The following is an 18,864-nucleotide window of genomic DNA, read 5'->3' on the forward strand; positions in this document are numbered from 1 at the left end:
ACTGGCTCCTAACAGCATGAATGAAGAATTAGATTTTTCTGTTTTCCTAAAATGAGATGAGTTGTTGATATATGAGATATCTAGATTACTACATGATTTTTTACAAATGTCATATAATAAATAAAATATTTTAAGTGTAAAGATCAGTGTTGAATAATGACGATGTTTTTCTGATGACTTCAATCATTAGGTCTTTCACTGCTATGTATTTGATGTGGTTACCTGGATTGATGTTTAAGGATTTTTAAGTTGTCTAATTGGTTAATTTGTTTGATTATTGTGCTTAGTGTAAAATTGTCTTGTGCTTCATGAAAATTATTGGTGTGTGCGTTTAACAAGATCATATTATATGAGGATAATTGCTGTTGAACATTTAATTAAGTGAGTGATTTTTAACATTGACCAATTTTGATGACATCAATCAGAGCATTCAACACACTGAAGGCGGCCTGGGAGTCGAAACATCTGTTGTATTATTCCCATGTGAAAAATGTGAAATAAAGTGACTAAAAGGTTTTTAAAATTTGAGTGCAGATCAAAAAATGTATTCGTTAACTAATGTTAACAAATAAAACCTAATTGTAGTGTTTTACAGTTTTAGAAAACTCAAATTCTGCTTGGCACCATTCTGATCTAAAATCAAGTCCAACCCTGTTATTTTATTGATTATCCTGTTTTATTTGCAAATATGTGACAATACTGAAGTAATATGGGTTGCAAATGGTAATTCATGTTGAGTTAAAGCAGTTAGTTACCATCTCAAGCCAGATTTCCAGCAGGGACGGGTTGGTGGTATCGGGTATTGTGTGCATTTCATTATGTTGAAGCATAAATGAGCCATTCGCATGAAATGCTATGAAGGTAGTTGCCTTAAAAGCAAACAAAAACAGCATTCAGCATTTTATTCCGCTTCCAAACAAATGACTTGGCTCTCTTGCGCTCAGTATAGTCAGACTTTCCCCGAAGATGGATATACAAAACCTCGGCCTGCCAGACAGTGGGTTCTTAAGAATGTACATTGTCACTCCAGTGGTTCCTTCAACCCAAATCCTCGTCACACAGCCCAGCGTGGAGCTAGCATGGCCAGACCACAGCATGATTCTGGTCGTTCCAGTGCTGTCAGGCACAGGCTGCTCAGCAGACTTCAGCTGCACTGGCATTGACCTCCGCGAGCCCTCCGTCGCCAACATCTGGAGGCCGTTACGGCTGTTTTTCCTGCGTGCTGTACCATTCCTGCTCTTTCCTCCATTTGATTGCAAACATGCTCTATCTCACTTGCTAAATGTCAGGATTTAAGATTGTTTCCCCCCCTTTGAGCCTCTGGTATTAACAAAATGAGGCTGTCTAAGTAAATATGAAAAATTAAACAAAGTTGAAAGACCTCTAGCATGCAGAAAGCACAGCAGAGTTGTTCCTTTCTGTATGTTTAATTAAACATTTATGCTAATTTGATCCTTTTTTTTAAAAAATAATATAGCAATATAGTTAGTTATAGGTTTTTTTTTTTTTTTTTGGTAATTGTTCTTGGTGTGAATGGGCCTTAAAGGGGATTTTTAATGGATGAATGAAGTCAGGTTCACACAGGTGTCCTTGTAGTTCATGAACCAAAAAATATCCGCATACCTTTTGTCCTCCTTTTCAATGCTATATCAATTGTTTATCATTTAAAACTTGAACGCTGTCCTTTTCTTTGAATGGATATCTGTTGTGTTGGTATTTTGTTGTTTAATGCTCTTTTGTAAGGTCTGCTAAATGCATAAATGTTAATGTAAATGACATTTAGACATTTCACAGTCTGACTTAATTGTCCAAATACTTTGAGGGGCCACTCTAGTATTCTTGGTCATGTTGAAATCCATTCTACAGAATTCTGGAGATTTTATTTCGAAATCACTTCAGAAAAGTGCAGGTGTCACTTTCCAGGAAGAATTCCTCTACAATCTGTTTTGAATTTTTCATAGTTGGTGATTGTCACACTTCTGGAGAAATGAACTTTCAAAAATTCCAGTCACTTAGAATACAATGAACTTCAATCTTCTATCTCAAAATAAAGTTATTAGACTTTACATTAGACTTAATGTAATATGGTTTGAAGTTCAATAAGCAGGTTCGTCTGTGTTTGATCATTTCCTTTCCTCTGTACAGTAGTTCTGCCCTCTAGTGATTATTCAAGTACATTACGCTTAAAACAGTGAAATGTTTTTTTTTAAATAGTTGTTTTTCAAGGTAAACATCACTATTACTACTTATACTGAGTACTAACCTGTGCTACTGACATGAATGATACCTCAAATTGTGCAGCTTATTGAAATTATTTAGAGAATGTAAAAATCTAATTTTTTACTTGTAGCATTATGTAGGTTTTCATGCACACTACTGTTCAAAAGTTCGGGGTCAGTAAGATTATTATTATTTTTTTTTTTAAGAAATCAATACCTTTACATACATGGGAAAAAAAATCATGGTTTCCAAAAAATATATTAAGTAATGGCTGCCGAAAATTCAGCTGTCATCACAGGAATAAACTGCATTTTTATTTATTTTTCAGATGGAGGTGGGAACACATATCTGTGATTTGTACACGAGGCATTTGCAAATATCGATGGTTATGCTGATGGTTTTGAAGATGACTGGCATTGTGGGCCTCAGCCAGCGTCCCAATGATGACCAGTCAACTAATCAGCTCTGTGCTATTATATTTAATAACATTCATTCTGATCTAACAACCTCATTGTTTGGAGAAAATGCATGTAAAACCAGAACAAAGAATTTACTGCGGGTATGATGGATATGTATCTGTAAGCAACATGGCAGATATGAACGTTTGGCCATCAGTTTGATGTGCATCTAACATTTATGTACATATTTTAGTTAATTTAAATTTTTTTCTGTAAACCATTTGTATTATTTTGTCACTTTAATAAGATGCTGTTTAACAAAAAAACCTTTCCATTTCTGATTTCTTTCCATTGTACTTTATTTTTTACTACATTATTTTGGTTGAAAATGGCAGAAGCAGTTCATTAATATTGATTTCATTAATAAGGTCAATAAGTTAATCTCGGGAATGCAAAGTGATGCAGTTTGAGTCGTGCACGTTTCAGCAACCCTTAGTTACCTCAGCTGAAAATATCCATATTTCTCAATCTTTTTTAAACAAAAAACATCCACTGTCTGAACCATCAAGGCTGAGTGCCTTCAATTTAAAAATTATTTAATTTAGTCTTTTTCCAAACCTGCATGAATTTTATTTCTTGGGACTCAAAAGGACAACATTCACTATTGATGTATTGAGAGAGATTTTAGTATTCCACTCAAGGAAGTCATTCAGGTTTAAAATGACATGAGGTGCGAGTATCTGAATGTTCATTTTTAGGTGAACTGTCCGTTTAATACTCCAATGCTCACTAGTTATACATGATTACTGAAACTGAGAATATGACTTCCATTAATAATTAGTACAGAAGAGGTCTTAGGAGAGCTTTGAAATCCTGACCAGGCTTTAAGGTTTACACAAACCTTTACACATTAAGCATGGGATGGATTTGAGTACCTTTGAATTAATTTGTAGCATTTTCATGACAAGGGAATATTGCAGTTTTATTTAAACAACAGAGTCGGTTTGCGAAGTTGTTTGGATTTTGGTTCCAGTGTGCATGGAGGAAGAGCGTTTGCTTGTTAGGTTATTTAACATTGAGACCAGATGATTTTTGTCTTTTTTTTTTATTGTTATACTTCACTGGATTTAAATGTCATTTTTGCTGGTGTTTGGGAGCGACTAACATAGATGGAAACGGTACTGTTTAAAAGCTTGTTTCTCTTGCAGACAGATGCTACCTGAGTAAGATGAGGCCTTAAAGCCACATCATCCAACGCACAACTTACAAAATGGACAAAAACATTCTGTACCATATGAAGGAACAGTGTTTTTTGTCATTGTATAAATTGTTTTTAAGAATAAAAGGCTTATACAGTCATGGCTGAGTAAGTTATTTGATGTGAAATACAGATACGTGACCTTTATTTTTGGTCTCATTTTTCCTGGTTGTTCAAATTAAGTCATTTGTTTTTAGTAAATGTCCTTAATACCGATAATTGTATAATTTATTTCTAAGTTTCTTTAAGTGTAGCTTTGTAAAGATATAAACCGGGTTGAAAAATCAACATTGTCTATATGTAAATGAACAACGTTGACTCGTTCTCCGTGTTACCTGGACGGAGAAATTCACGTTTGTCAGCAAAACATTTGACAGCTCCAGCCTTCAGGGCTTTATTCGTGCAAACGGCCCTTCCTTTCAGCGTTTCCTGTCCGTTTGGCTTAAAACTGTGTTTGTAGTCATCCAGTGTGAAATGTTGACTACACGTTTTTCAGATTTTCTGTAGCGGTGTTCTCTCCATATTTACAATTCTCTGTAGCCTTTAGCCACGTTGTAAGTATTTCTACTACAACGTGCTGGATCCTTCACTGGGAACCAAAACTAACTCATTCCCGCTGAAAGTTTACTCTGAATTCTTGAGACCGGGAACCAGTCGACACCATTATGACAGAATTTGCTAAGAAGTATTTCCTACTAAAGCAAGTGGTATTAATTTGACTCCTGGGTGCATTATGGGTGTTGGAAGTTTTCCTACCATTTGGCAAAAGGGAAGACAGCAGCCTTTTTTCTGTTTTCTTTAATCAGGTAGCACAGATTTCGAAAAATAAATAAACCTTTCTACTGCATAAGCAGCCAAGTTTTATTGAAAGCCCATTTTGCCCATGGGATTTTGCCAGCGGTGAAGTACCCCATTAAGAAACCACACAAATTAAAGGCATCGAGTCGAGAAATAAAAATAATTTATGAAATCAAATTTTAAAGTTATTTGTAAAGCTCAAACTTTTTTTTATTGTAAGCACAGGTTACATAGCAATGGTGAAATAAACTTTGACAGGTTTAAACCTTTTCGTCACCCTGTTTACTTTAGCACAAAGTATATTTTGACAATAAAAAATTAAACAACCTATATGTTTAAATATTTACATCATTGATAAATTAGCATAAGAGTTTTCTCTCAATTAACAATGCATATAAAGCAAAGGAAAAAAAAGTGTTTCTTTTTGGGGGGGGGGGTCTTCATGAGTTAATTTAACCAATACATTTAATGTGGTAAAATACAAAACATAGTAAAAAATAAACTCTCATGTCAGTAGTTTAATTTTTGACATTGTTCCATAAACATGAACCAAACTTACTGAAATGTTTTTGGATTTCACAGTCGTTCAAGGCCACCTATGAGATCAGTGAACAATGGAAATGTCCTGATATTTTAAATAAAACTGTTTACGCTAAATAAACAGCATCAAAATAAAAATATATTTTCATTTCATGTTCATGAATCAGAAGCACTCAACTTCAGGTTTTAGGAAAGTATTACATGGAGTAGGACTGAAAGACAAACTTTGGCAAAATGTGAAAAAATTTCTAGCCAACAAAAAAATGATAAATATGACAGCAGATCAGAAATGATTAGAAAACCAGTAAGATAGTCTCAAACAAAACAAGGCCAAAACCCTCCCAGATACTTACAGTACATAGCAGTGTAAAAATAGGTGCACAATTAGCATTTTATATGTATCAAAGCACAGAAAAGAACGGTCTTGTCTTCAGCAAGCTTAGAAAAGGTCAATAAGACGCCACATTCAGTCAGACCTGCTGATTTGAGATGATAATGTACGTGAGTGCACGATAATGTTCGTTCATGAGAATTAAACGTATAAATGTCAGACAACCTCCAAGAAAGCCAACTGCACTGACAACCTTCAAAACTCAAGGTCATTCCTGAGATAAAAATCGCTCCAATCCAGCGTTATGGCTTCCGTTTATCATTCGCCCCTTTTCCAGGTCCATGTCTAAACATCCTCTTTGCGGCCTTGAAGCGGAGATCCATCCATGCAGACTTGAGCGGTTCTACTGTCTCTTCAAAGATGAGGCTTTCTTCTTCCTGGCAGCAAGCATCTCATAGAAAGGGTCCCTGCTTATGGCAGCCCTGGAGAGAATGAGAAAGATAGCCTGCTCACTACTGAGCGATCTAAGAAATTTCCACCATTACAAACTATTTTTGCTATTACATCACATCAAGTTTTGTGATTTTTGTTTGTTGTTTTAAATACTTTTTTTTAGCTTTTCATTTAATTTTTTTAATGTTTCTATTGAGCTGTATTTTTATTTCAGTTTTTTATATTTAGCTGTATTTTTTGTTCAGTTTTAGTAATGTTAGTACTTCAACAAATTTGTTTTATTTAGATTAGTTCAAAAAATTTATTCTGATTTTTCATCTAATATTTATCTTGTTATACATCTTATTATATAATATATATATAATATATCTTATTATAATATATCTAATATATCTTATTTTATTTCAGCTTTACTTCAAATAACGAAAATGATTTTAAGTTTAGGTTTAGACAGTGTATCTTTTGTATTTGATGTTCATTATCGGTGCATTAAAAATCAATCAATAGATTCAGCTGAAGTATCTGACATTAATGGACAGCAATGCGTTTTATATAGTAAAAAAAAATAACCCTGTGCATATTAAAAATGCTGTCAGAGCAAAATGAGAGGAGAACTTACTTGATGCTTTTAATCCACTCTTCTTTCTCCTCTGTTGTTGGCGCTGAGATGCGGTAGAAAGTGTGGTTTCCTTCCACAACCCGTCCATCTGCTTCAGTCTTGCATGCTTTGATGACCTGATCCTTGTTGTCTGGGATGAAGAGTTCAAAGCAGTTCTGTGTGTAGAGAGATACTTTAGAAGAAGCTTTTATATTTTACTGGAGCAAACCGAGGTTACGAGAACAGTGGTGCCAGTGTATGAGAGTGACTTTAGCAACCCGTAACCTTTGTGCTAATTACAACCACCCACATTTTCAAAATCATCTAGATAGAGCTCCAAGGCCCACAAGGGGATGCAAGGAGGAAAAGGAACAACAGTGCCAACATTAAAAAAATAAAATACAAATATCTTTTAATAATAATACATTTTTTTTTTTTAAACACACACACATATATATATATATATATATATATATATATATATATATATATATATATATATATATATATATATATATATATATATATATACAGTGAGGAAAATAAGTATTTGAACACCCTGCTATTTTGCAAGTTCTCCCACTTAGAAATCATGGAGGGGTCTGAAATTGTCATCGTAGGTGCATGTCCACTGTGAGAGACATAATCTAAAAAAAAAAAAAAATCCAGAAATCACAATGTATGATTTTTTAACTATTTATTTGTATGATACAGCTGCAAATAAGTATTTGAACACCTGAGAAAATCAATGTTAATATTTGGTACATTAGCCTTTGTTTGCAATTACAGAGGTCAAACGTTTCCTGTAGTTTTTCACCAGGTTTGCACACACTGCAGGAGGGATTTTGGCCCACTCCTCCACACAGATCTTCTCTAGATCAGCCAGGTTTCTGGGCTGTCGCTGAGAAACACGGAGTTTGAGCTCCCTCCAAAGATTCTCTATTGGGTTTAGGTCTGGAGACTGGCTAGGCCACGCCAGAACCTTGATATGCTACTTACAGAGCCACTCCTTGGTTATCCTGGCTGTGTGCTTCGGGTCATTGTCATGTTGGAAGACCCAGCCTCGACCCATCTTCAATGCTCTAACTGAGGGAAGGAGGTTCTTCCCCAAAATCTCGCAATACATGGCCCCGGTCATCCTCTCCTTAATACAGTGCAGTCGCCCTGTCCCATGTGCAGAAAAACACCCCCAAAGCATGATGCCACCACCCCCATGCTTCACAGTAGGGATGGTGTTCTTGGGATGGTACTCATCATTCTTCTTCCTCCAGTGGAATTATGACCAAAAAGTTCTATTTTGGTCTCATCTGACCACATGACTTTCTCCCATGACTCCTCTGGATCATCCAAATGGTCATTGGCAAACTTAAGACGGGACTTGACATGTGCTGGTTTAAGCAGGGGAACCTTCCGTGCCATGCATGATTTCAAACCATGACGTCTTAGTGTATTACCAACAGTAACCTTGGAAACGGTGGTCCCAGCTCTTTTCAGGTCATTGACCAGCTCCTCCCGTGTAGTTCTCGGCTAATTTCTCACCTTTCTTAGGATCATTGAGACCCCACGAGGTGAGATCTTGCATGGAGCCCCAGTCCGAGGGAGATTGACAGTCATGTTTAGCTTCTTCCATTTTCTAATGATTGCTCCAACAGTGGACCTTTTTTCACCAAGCTGCTTGGCAATTTCCACGTAGCCCTTTCCAGCCTTGTGGAGGTGTACAATTTTGTCTCTAGTGTCTTTGGACAGCTCTTTGGTCTTGGCCATGTTAGGCTGCGTTTACACATGGCATTAACATGCGATCACCGTGATCCGATCAAGCAGATCGGATCATTAGCCAATCAGGACATGGTGCGTTTATATTTGTTCACATTAAGCAGCCTCTGTATCTGGATAACCGATCGGATTTCTGTTTCCCGCATAATATTTAAATCAGGTCTGTGGCACGACACCAGATTAATAGTAAAGATGATACAAATTAAACAACATCCCAATTGCTTTCACTCACTCACTTTACTTTCATATGCAATCTCCATTAATTAGATCAAATTATATTTTTTGAAAGAAGGAATACTTCCAGAGTTGATCTTACAAAAATAACTGGGTTGATCATGTTAAACAAGTCACATCATCGATCATCTGGGTTTAAGGTTGCGTGCAATGACTATATTGACAGAAATGGGAGATTGATAAACATGCTGAAACAATAAAAACATTCAACATTTAAAACATTAAAAAAATTCAGATTCCGATTATTCCTCTGGCAAGTGCAGCTCTTCATTAAGATCTCATGACTGACTGTGAGTGTACAGGCGATCGCCTCGTTCAGGTAATGTTGCACAATTAAAACGAAAAATGACGCATAAATAAACTGTTTTAAAGATTGACGTTTATTGTTCAAATAAGTTTAATTTCGTGTCTAAACTGCGTCTGGCCATTACTTTCTGACAGTCACGCGGGGAGACTGGGCGGGGATTTAAATTACGTTCACCTGTGAATGCAGACACGATGGCTGGATTGCGTTTACATTACACTGAGATCCGATCACAATGCGTCCTCGACTACCTCCGAACCGGGACACGCTGATCGGATAACATTCCGATCAGATGTGCGTTTACACTTGTCTTTTCAATGTGTATGTGGACAACATCCAGATACAGGTCGCATGTTAATGCCAAGTGTAAACGCAGCCTTTGTAGTTGGATTCTTACTGATTGTATGGGGTGGACAGCTGTCTTTATGCAGCTAACGACCTCAAACGGGTGCATCTAATTTAGGATAATAAATGGAGTGGAGGTGGACATTTTAAAGGCAGACTAGACAGGTCTTTGAGGGTCAGAATTCTAGCTGATAGACAGGTGTTCAAATACTTATTTGCAGCTGTATCATACAAATAAATAGTTAAAAAATCATATATTGTGATTATTGGATATTTTTTTTAGATTATGTCTCTCACAGTGGACATGCACCTACGATGACAATTTCAGACCCCTCCATGATTTCTAATTGGGAGAACTTGCAAAATAGATGGAAAAGCGAGAGAAAGCTTACTGGCTTCTTGGAGTCATCCACTTCCCTAATACTGAGATTTTCCAGAGGAATGATCCCTCTTGGCTCTTTATCCTGAAAACAGAGGCAGAAGAGGAAACACATGTGACCACAGTAGAGCACAACGGATGAGTTATATTACCACTGGATCATTCAGTCATTTAACTTCACTGAAGCAGGTTTACGTACAGTGGTGTATTCAAAATAATACAGACAGTTGTCTGTCAAGATGAACCATCTCCTTTTCCACGTCTTCACCCGTCCACCTGTGGATCAGACAGTATAATAAGAATCCCGTCGCTGAGGTCTGTATGAGTAAAGAATAATTGTGGTGAGCAGCAGAGACACATGGCGAGGTGACGACTGAGGCACAGCAGACAGACACATGTATGGGAACTCACATTAGCAGATGGACAGCTGAAATGGCCTCATCAAAAATACACAGTTAGCCCAAAACCACTGAATCAGGCACAAGCTTAAGGTGTTAGTGACCAAATTAGTAAGAGAGTATGTAATAAAATGTAGGAATGAATGCAAGTCTCAATTATAAACTGCACATATATCAGCTGTAAATCATCTCCTATAATTCCTGTGCTTTCTCTGTTGTAGGCAAACACACAGTCACACATCTATTTCTTGTAAGTGTATGCAGCATGTAGCATTCACACATCAGCATGTACGACTGCAGAGCAGGCAGTTCTTCAACTGACCACATGTGCGCAGTAGAGACCAATAGACAGTTTAGATGTTTAACAGACAAGTTGATCTCCAAGAAGATGGAGAAAGCTGGCTGAGAGTCTCACGAACATCACAAGCCCATCGTGAGCACGGCACAACAGCGCAGCGACACCACACCAGTTTAAACTCAAATGAGGCAAATTTCATTTTGATGAAATGAAATATCTGTTAAAGGAACACTCCGACTTTTTGGGACTTTAGCCTATTCACCTTATCCCCCAGAGTTAGATAAGTCAATACATACCTTTTTCATCTCCGTGCGTGCTATAAGTCTGTTTGACGCACCCACCGCTAGCCTAGCTTAGCACAAAGACTGGATGTAAATGGTTGCAGCTAGCATACTAATCCAAATAAGTGACAAAATAACGGAAACATTTTCCTATTTACATGTTGTGATTTGTATAGTCACAGAGTGTACAAAAAACAAAGTCACATGAGACACAGACATATTTTAAACAGTATAAATACTGGGAACTATATTCTCTGAAGGCGAAGCACTGCTACTTGGGCGGAGTGATAACCGCAGCACCTGAGACGTGCCGTGGTGAGGAGCAGAGAGCGCGTCTCAGGTGCTGCGGTTATCACTCCGCCCAAGTAGCAGTGCTTCGCCTTCAGAGAATATAGTTCCCAGTATTTATACTGTTTAAAATATGTCTGTGTCTCATGTGACTTTGTTTTTTGTACACTCTGTGACTATACAAATCACAACATGTAAATAGGAAAATGTTTCCGTTATTTTGTCACTTATTTGGATTAGTATGCTAGCTGCAACCATTTACATCCAGTCTTTGTGCTAAGCTAGGCTAGCGGTGGGTGCGTCAAACAGACTTATAGCACGCACGGAGATGAAAAAGGTATGTATGAACTTATCTAACTCTGGGGGATAAGGTGAATAGGCTAAAGTCCCAAAAAGTCGGAGTGTTCCTTTAAATAAAATGAAAAAATGACAAACAAAAGGAGTAAATGAAAGCGCAAAGCACCTGGAAGCATAGCTAAGAAAACCAGTACATACCTCCTGAAGAAACACAACAAACGTGGAAAGAAAGAAAACAATGAAATTAACCATGAAAATCTGAAAAATATCGCAACAAAAGGCTGTAATAAAATACTTGTGTGTGTCAGCCTGGTGTAAAATCCAGGCTGAGCTGAAATATGAGCAGCATGCAGATAAATAAGGAGGTTGCATCAGCTATTTTAGTTTAGCTTTGGAATATAAAGCATTTGTCCCCGTGCTTCTTGGCTATTACGTTACACAATGGAAGACTTTCAATTCACAGCTCTGATTAAATAAAATAAATCTACTTTTGAAGTTCATGAGACACTGGGGCATGAGGAAAAATACACTGCCTGGCCAAAAAAAGAAAGATTTCAATTTAGATTTAAATAGAAAAATGATTAAGAGTCCATGATTGGATCATCATTGCAGTTATTATTATGTGTCTAGCATGTTATATGTTTGGCAACAGTTCCTCTATTCCTAATTGATGGAGTGTGTAGCTTTTCATTTCTTAAACAACCATATAGAAAGACACATCAAGACCATATTCCAGGATGACAATGTCCAGATTCATGAAAGAACGGTTGGGAAGGAGCATGAAGAATCATTTTCACACATGAATTGGCACTTCTGAGTCCAGACCTTAAATTCATTGAAAGTCTTTGGGATGTGCTGGAGGAGACTTTGTGCTCTGTGAAGAGTGCTCGACTCTTGCATTGTCAATATAAGAACTTTGAAACTTGAACTTGAAAAAAAATAAAATGTTTTGATGTTATCAAGAGGTGCATACATTTTTGGTCTTGTAGATCTTGTAACATAATAATCACTGCAATAATGATACAATCATAGACTCTTGGCCAGGCGGTGTATATAGGGCCTGTTAAGGGCCATGTATCATTCAGACTTACTTCTTTATCTTCCGAACAGACAAACACTCACTCACCCAGTTTTAGCAGCCAGCCCTCGCGGTCTGGGTTAAAGAACGTGTGTGTGAGGTCGTTGCCGTCGTCTTCAGGTATCTTGAAGGGCTCATTCTTAATGCTCTCGTACAGGTTCTGCAGGAGTGTTTAATTTGAGTTCTAGTACTTCAAACACTTCAGCACTACAAGCGTAAATTTTAACAAAAAAATATTGAAAAAATAAATGGCTTAAATCTGTCAATGATCAGTCAAACAAGCAGTTAAAATAAAATGTTAAAACATATATACACACATATATATATATATATAAATATATACATACATACACACATATATATATATATATATGTGTGTGTGTGTGTGTGTGTGTGTGTGTGTGTGTGTGTGTTTAAAAAATTTCTTAAGCTCATCAAGCCTGTATTTGATCAAAAATACAGAAAAACAGTAATATTGTTAAATATTATTGCAATTCAAAATCATGGTTTTCTATTTTAATATACTTTGAAATATTATTTATTTCTGTGATGCAAAGCTGAATTCTCATGAGCCATTAATCAGAATGATTTCTGAAGGATCATGTGACACTGAAGACTGGAGTAATGGCTGATGAAAATTCAGCTTTACACCAGAGAGATAAATTATATTTTGAAGTATATTAAAAAAGGAATGCATTATTTTAAAATAGTAATGATATTTCACAATATTTTTGTTTAAATAAATGTAGCTTTGGTGAGCACAAGAGACGTCTTTCAAAAACATACAAAAATAGTAATGTTTCCAAACTTTTGACCAGTACTGTATATATATAAAATAAGTCAACAATATAATAGTAATACTTATTATTATTATTTTTATTATTATTATGAAAACCTAAAAGTGAAAAATAATTATATAATATTAAAATTTATAAAACACAACAACAACAACAACAACAACAAAAAAACTTGGGTGTGGGACACTGACCCTGAGCAGGTCTTCTGGCAGATCTCCTCCATCATTGATGCCTCTGTTCATGCAAAAGAATCGATCTGCAGACGGCTTGTCCTTCACATTAGGGTTGTGCAGACTCGTGTTCAACATGATGATTGCGAATGAAAGCACATAACATGTATCTGCAAAGGAAATTGTGAAACCTCAGCATTCAATTTTTTGAATTTGAGTTTTTTTTCTACCAACACTCAGGACATATTTCTCAGCTGTTGATTTGTGACAAACACCAGGCTTGTGTGAGATATATTTAATCTGGACATCAATTTATTCACTACATTTGGGCCACTCTGATTATGATTCAAATGCAGGAGTTATGCTAATGTTCTTGAACAGACATCATGCTGAAAAAAAATTAGCGTCCAAAATTAGGGATATTCGAATAAGCAATTTAAAGATCGAATTTCGAACGCAGTTCGACTATTCGACTATTCGAAGATCGCGACTCATCCCTAGTCCAAATAGTGCTTGACCAAATGTTGCTTGCATTTCTAATCCTCTCACAGGCCCTAAAAAGTGAGTGGGTGTGGGTGTAGGGAAATTACAGAGGGACTCTGGGGTAAAAAGCAGTTTTGAGAAAAAAATAAGTCATTTTCTGCAATCTGTTATATAGTTGAAAAAAAGATAAAAATCTATTATTCATGATGACTACGCCAATAATTTAACTTGTAAGAATTTAAAGAGATTTGTTTAATTGAGAAATACTTGAAGGCTACAACCCAATATTTAATTATTATTATTATTATAATATAAACAAAACATCATATTAACATCAAAGCATCATTTTTGCATTGGTGTTGAAAATTATGAAATCTCACAGGTATTTTGGATATTGTTAAAAACCTATAGCAAAGCAATCAGATTATCACACACACACACACACACACCTGTGGATTGAAAGACACCAGGATTGCATTGACAGTAACGCTGGGCAAAAGCCTCCATCATTCGATCAATTTTCTGAGCTTCACCCGGTAACCGGAAACTCCATAAGAACTGTCTGCATGGAGCATGGGAAGAAATAAACTCAATTAATGAGATCACAATAACATGAGGATATCAAATAAATTTGCTGCATAATCTACAGATCTATATTTTGTCACCTGAGTGCCTGAACCAGGTTTAGGTCTGTAAATTCATGAAGCTCCACAAAGGCATGAAGAACCTGAATATTGAATTCATCCCTGGAAAAAAAGATTAAAATTAATGAAATCAACAAGAGATTAATTCTTAGATCAACAGCAATGACGTTAGAGTGAAATCTGGAGAAAAGACTCCTTCAGGAAATACCAATGCAGACAAGGCAGAAAACGAATATTGTCCATCAGTTTCATGAGACGTTTGAGCTAAATTAATTACAGAAATTTGTGGAGAAAAGGCAGATAAAAAGCAGATGTGCCACTGAAAATCATGTCTAGTGTTATAAAACATGCATTGTTCACAGTGTGAACGGAATAACAGCTATGATCCTCCTCTCAGACGTCTCCCAATGGGCATTAAATCCCACAGGGGGATTACGGCTGGGATTACCATCCGTGTGTAACTAGCCCTTTCTTCAATGAGGAAATGGGGCATGTCGATAATATAAATGAGCTGTGAATGCATTAACCCACTTTGGGGGTCTGTCCATTAAGCTCTATACTCTTACACTCCTTCATCCTGCTCTGCACTGCCGTGACCACACTTCAGAGATGATCCTGGGATTCACCATTGATTTTCCTCAGGTGACAGAGAAAATAATGCGTTTGCTTTTTATGCGAGTGTGCATTTAGAGAAATAGTGTTATTGACTGATTAAAGAATATTGGAATGAGAGCTAAAACAGCATACAAGACAGATGATTATGTACAAAAAACCAAAAGGTTTTAAACATTTTCTCTCAAATTATAGAATAGTTTACCCTAGGGTTGTCAAAAAAAAAAAAGAGTTGACGGTACCAGCATTTCTGCAGTACCGGTAGTGCAGAGTACTGTATATTCAGTACCCGCTGATTGACGCTTCTTTTAAACGCTCTCGTTCGTGTTTGAGCGGTCTCTGAGCATCAAAACTTTCTATTTACAGTGTTTTTACAAGCGTTGAGCATTGTAGCCAATCACAATCATATCCGTTGAGCGTGTGAACGCAATGTCCTATCAGAGATGCTTGTCAGTAAGTTAGTCAGAATCTGCTTAACACCGCTGAAAATGCACAAGGATTTGTTTTCTTCAACAAGAGCCTTCTTCAATGCTCGCGAATCCACCATTTTAACCAACAGTGTAAACGAGATGTAAATAAGAGATTCATTAAGCAATTAAGACAATTATTTTATGATAACAGCAGTTTTTGCGAGAGTGCAGAATTCAGTGATTATAGAGAGGCTCTTCTCTTGCTTTCTGTTTATTACCCATTCACAATCTGAATACAAGTATAGATTTTTCAGTACACTGCAACGTTTCTCGATTGACAATCGTATTTAAATGCACGACTGAATCGGAAACTGCGATGATTGACAGTGAAAACCAACAGACAAGATTTTTTTTTTTTTTTTATTCAACAGTTTTTGCTCTGGTACTGAAATTGGTAGAGAAAACCACAACATTTTACTGGTATAGGTACAGACCAGAATTTTTTTATTTTTAAATATATTATTCATGAAATGAGGATGAGTAAATAAATGGCAGATTTTTCATTTTTGGGTGAACTACCCCTCAGATTTTAGTGCAATCATGAATATCTATAATTACACTGAGAGAGGAAAATAATCCTCCCCATGCAGACACACACAAACTATATACCTTTCCTTCCTGCTCTGATAGGTCCCTGATGGCCTGGCACTGACATTGAATTTCAGTCCATCAATAAATGCGTAAGCTGACCCTTACTGCAAAACAGCACTTTCATATGGGCACAGGCCATCTTGATGCAGTAGATAAAGGCCTTTGACAGACTACTGCGGTCAGTGAGGACCAGCTCACGATCGGTGATGTCATCCTCCCTTGAGCTCCGATTAGAGATATATCAAATTCAGAACCTAAACAAAGCCAAAATCTGTTTAACTTCCACTAACCTAGTTACGCTCAATGGTAAATTATGTTTGAAAGAACGTGACAGTCTATTAAGGCCATGTAGGTTGCATGTAGTCTTGCATAGCCAGAACTTTAACTAAACATCTGGTTCACAATGCAGCTTATCCTGGTCAAGAAACACCAACTTACACAGGAAGAGGCCACCTGACCAATATGTAAAGCAACCAATCAATTTGTTTGAAAAAGAAGGGGAAAAAAAGCAATAAATGTGTGTACGCTTTTATATCTGAATTTTTGATTGCTGACAACTGCGAAAAACAATTTGGGGTCAGTGAGAAGGCTTCATTTATTTGATCAAAAATACAATAAAAACAGTAATCAATTTATATATATATATATATATGTTTATTATTTTAATATATTACACATTTAATTTATTCCTGTGATGGCAAAGCTGAATTTTCAGCATCATTACTCCAGTCTTCAGTGTCACATGATCCTTCAGAAATCTGATATGCTTATTTGGTGCTCAAGAAACATGTCATATTATCAATGTTGAAAACTGTGATAGATTTTTTCAGGATTCTTTGACAAATAGAAAGTTCAAAAGGCCAGTATTTATTTGAAATTGAAATCTTTTGTAACATTATAAATGCCTCACTTTTGATCGAGGCATCAAAAGTGACGGACATTTAATGCATCCTTGCTGAATAAAAGTATTCATTCCTTTAAAAAAAAATTTTCTTCTTCCTGACCCCAGATATCATAGATATCTAGACTTCAGGAGCTCTGTTTTTATGGAGCAGCAACATTTTTCAGTGTAGAAACCATCAGCAGAAGTACTTGTTCTTACCTTTCACCCAGATAATCTCCGATGGCTGTCTTGTTGAGGCCCTCACCCTTGTAGAGGAATTGAGCAATATCTTCACAAGTGTTCTTCAGCAATTCATTCTCTATAAGGAACTGAATACCCTAAACAAAACAAAAAAAACATTCAACATAAAGAACTTCCTACATGCACGCATTATAATTGCAGTTACCTGTTGGTAAAGTACATTAAAAATCTCTTTCCTTTACTCTTTTCCTTCTCTCTGTACTTTAGCCTATGAGTTTGGATTCTGCTGGATCTATGGAAATGAATTGGAAATGGTGTGGTTGCATAATGCTTGGTGACAAAACTTGTGTGATTATGATAATTTGTGCATTCACACAAGATCAAAGGTTTAAAAATGCAAAATGGAAGTGCCTTTTTATGTAATGGAGATCATCTTCTTTGTCAAAGCATATCAGGTAATCTCTATGATTTAGAAAACTTCAAAATATTTCAATAGAGGTTTCATGCATCTCACCCCAATGCTTGTTTACCTTTTTGGGATCCATGTTAAATTTCTTGCGGCCCATAGCAATCTGTTTACTCCGCTGCATGTTTATTCTGTAAACACAGAAAGACGAGGGCTTTATTAGCGCTGGGTAGGTTCTTTCGACAGCTGTAAACTAAAGCTAAATCTCTGGGAATGGAGTTGTACAACACCTACAACTCACACGCCATGTCAGGGCTTCATAATGACATCATTACTATCCACTCAGCCAAATGCACTGTTGGATGGTGAAAATTAGAAGCCACAGCCTGTAAAAGGGGCCACACACTACTGTACCTTCCATTGTGGCCACATGACATGACTTAAGGGGGAGGAGGAACAAAGAACGACAGAAGAATTTCATAAAAGGAGGGGAACACTTTCTGAAAATGGCTTTCTTCCATCACAATGGCTCTCATGTGAATCAAAGTGGGCATTCCTGTGAAGTGTTCGGTGGGATCCCAGTGGGATCACGCGTCATGTATAATGAATGGGCCTGAAAGGCTGATTCAGTTTGATGTATATTCTAAGAGCAATTCTGTTTGGTCTGGGAATATGGGTTAATGCAGTCTGAGAGTATAAGGGGTCATTCACAGAATGCGGTTTGGCATCAAGACAAGGGCAGTGGAATGGAAAAATGCAAGTACTCAAGACACGTTTTTTAATGTTACCACGAAATCAAAATTGACAATTTTTTTTAAATGGAATATTGCTATATTTGTTTTAAATGATTTATCCGTGCCCAATATTATTATTATATTTTTTTAATTCATGTGCCCTCTTAATCTTTAATCAAAATTACTTCCTCTTGCAACGTCATCTCTTCTCTTCTCTGAGGACGTGTTTACTAGCGTGAGGACGGGACAAACTGTCACTCACATGAGATCATAGCAATAGCAAATGACAATGATCCAATCAATTCCCGATGGACAAAATCAAGTGGCGCCCTACATTTTCTCTTGTTCAAGAAGCCGTTTCAATCTGATATACGCCACAATAGGGAAGAAAAGACTATCGCAACTCCCATTTCCTGCCGACTTTAAAAGTTTAAGTCTTTAACTTGAGCACTGTGTTTTTAGGCCAGCATGTTATGCGAGACGCTGCAAAAGACGCAAACCCAACAGTCAAACACTAGTGCATGTTTATATAGAAAAACAAATGAAAAGCAGTGCAACTCAGTCCTCTCAGACTGCATTAAAACATTAAGACATCCTGTTTG

At 36.6% G+C, this 18,864-nt stretch overlaps 1 protein-coding gene across 3 annotated transcripts in view; it reads right to left on the bottom strand.

Annotated features, from left to right (window-relative positions):
• Positions 1-5,110: 5,110 nt before the first annotated feature.
• The window catches only part of cyth1b (cytohesin 1b), a 78,432-nt gene continuing 64,678 nt past the window's right edge, over positions 5,111-18,864 (bottom strand). For 2 of the 3 annotated variants that reach the window (XM_056271422.1, XM_056271421.1), the window contains exons 4-13: positions 17,653-17,719; positions 17,141-17,259; positions 14,387-14,467; positions 14,171-14,283; positions 13,260-13,408; positions 12,319-12,431; positions 9,831-9,909; positions 9,645-9,716; positions 6,618-6,772; positions 5,111-6,027 (exon numbers count right to left, since the gene is read on the bottom strand). In XM_056271422.1, the coding sequence (XP_056127397.1) occupies positions 5,949-6,027; positions 6,618-6,772; positions 9,645-9,716; positions 9,831-9,909; positions 12,319-12,431; positions 13,260-13,408; positions 14,171-14,283; positions 14,387-14,467; positions 17,141-17,259; positions 17,653-17,719 (1,027 nt within the window). In that variant the 3' untranslated portion in view covers positions 5,111-5,948. The remainder of the gene's footprint in view (positions 6,028-6,617; positions 6,773-9,644; positions 9,717-9,830; positions 9,910-12,318; positions 12,432-13,259; positions 13,409-14,170; positions 14,284-14,386; positions 14,468-17,140; positions 17,260-17,652; positions 17,720-18,864) is intronic. The other variant, XM_056271420.1, reaches the window with a different exon arrangement.

The sequence above is a fragment of the Rhinichthys klamathensis genome, unplaced genomic scaffold (assembly GCF_029890125.1).
Source record: "Rhinichthys klamathensis goyatoka isolate OS25496 unplaced genomic scaffold, OSU_Roscu_1.1 h1tg000319l_1, whole genome shotgun sequence".
Lineage (NCBI taxonomy): Eukaryota > Metazoa > Chordata > Actinopteri > Cypriniformes > Leuciscidae > Rhinichthys > Rhinichthys klamathensis.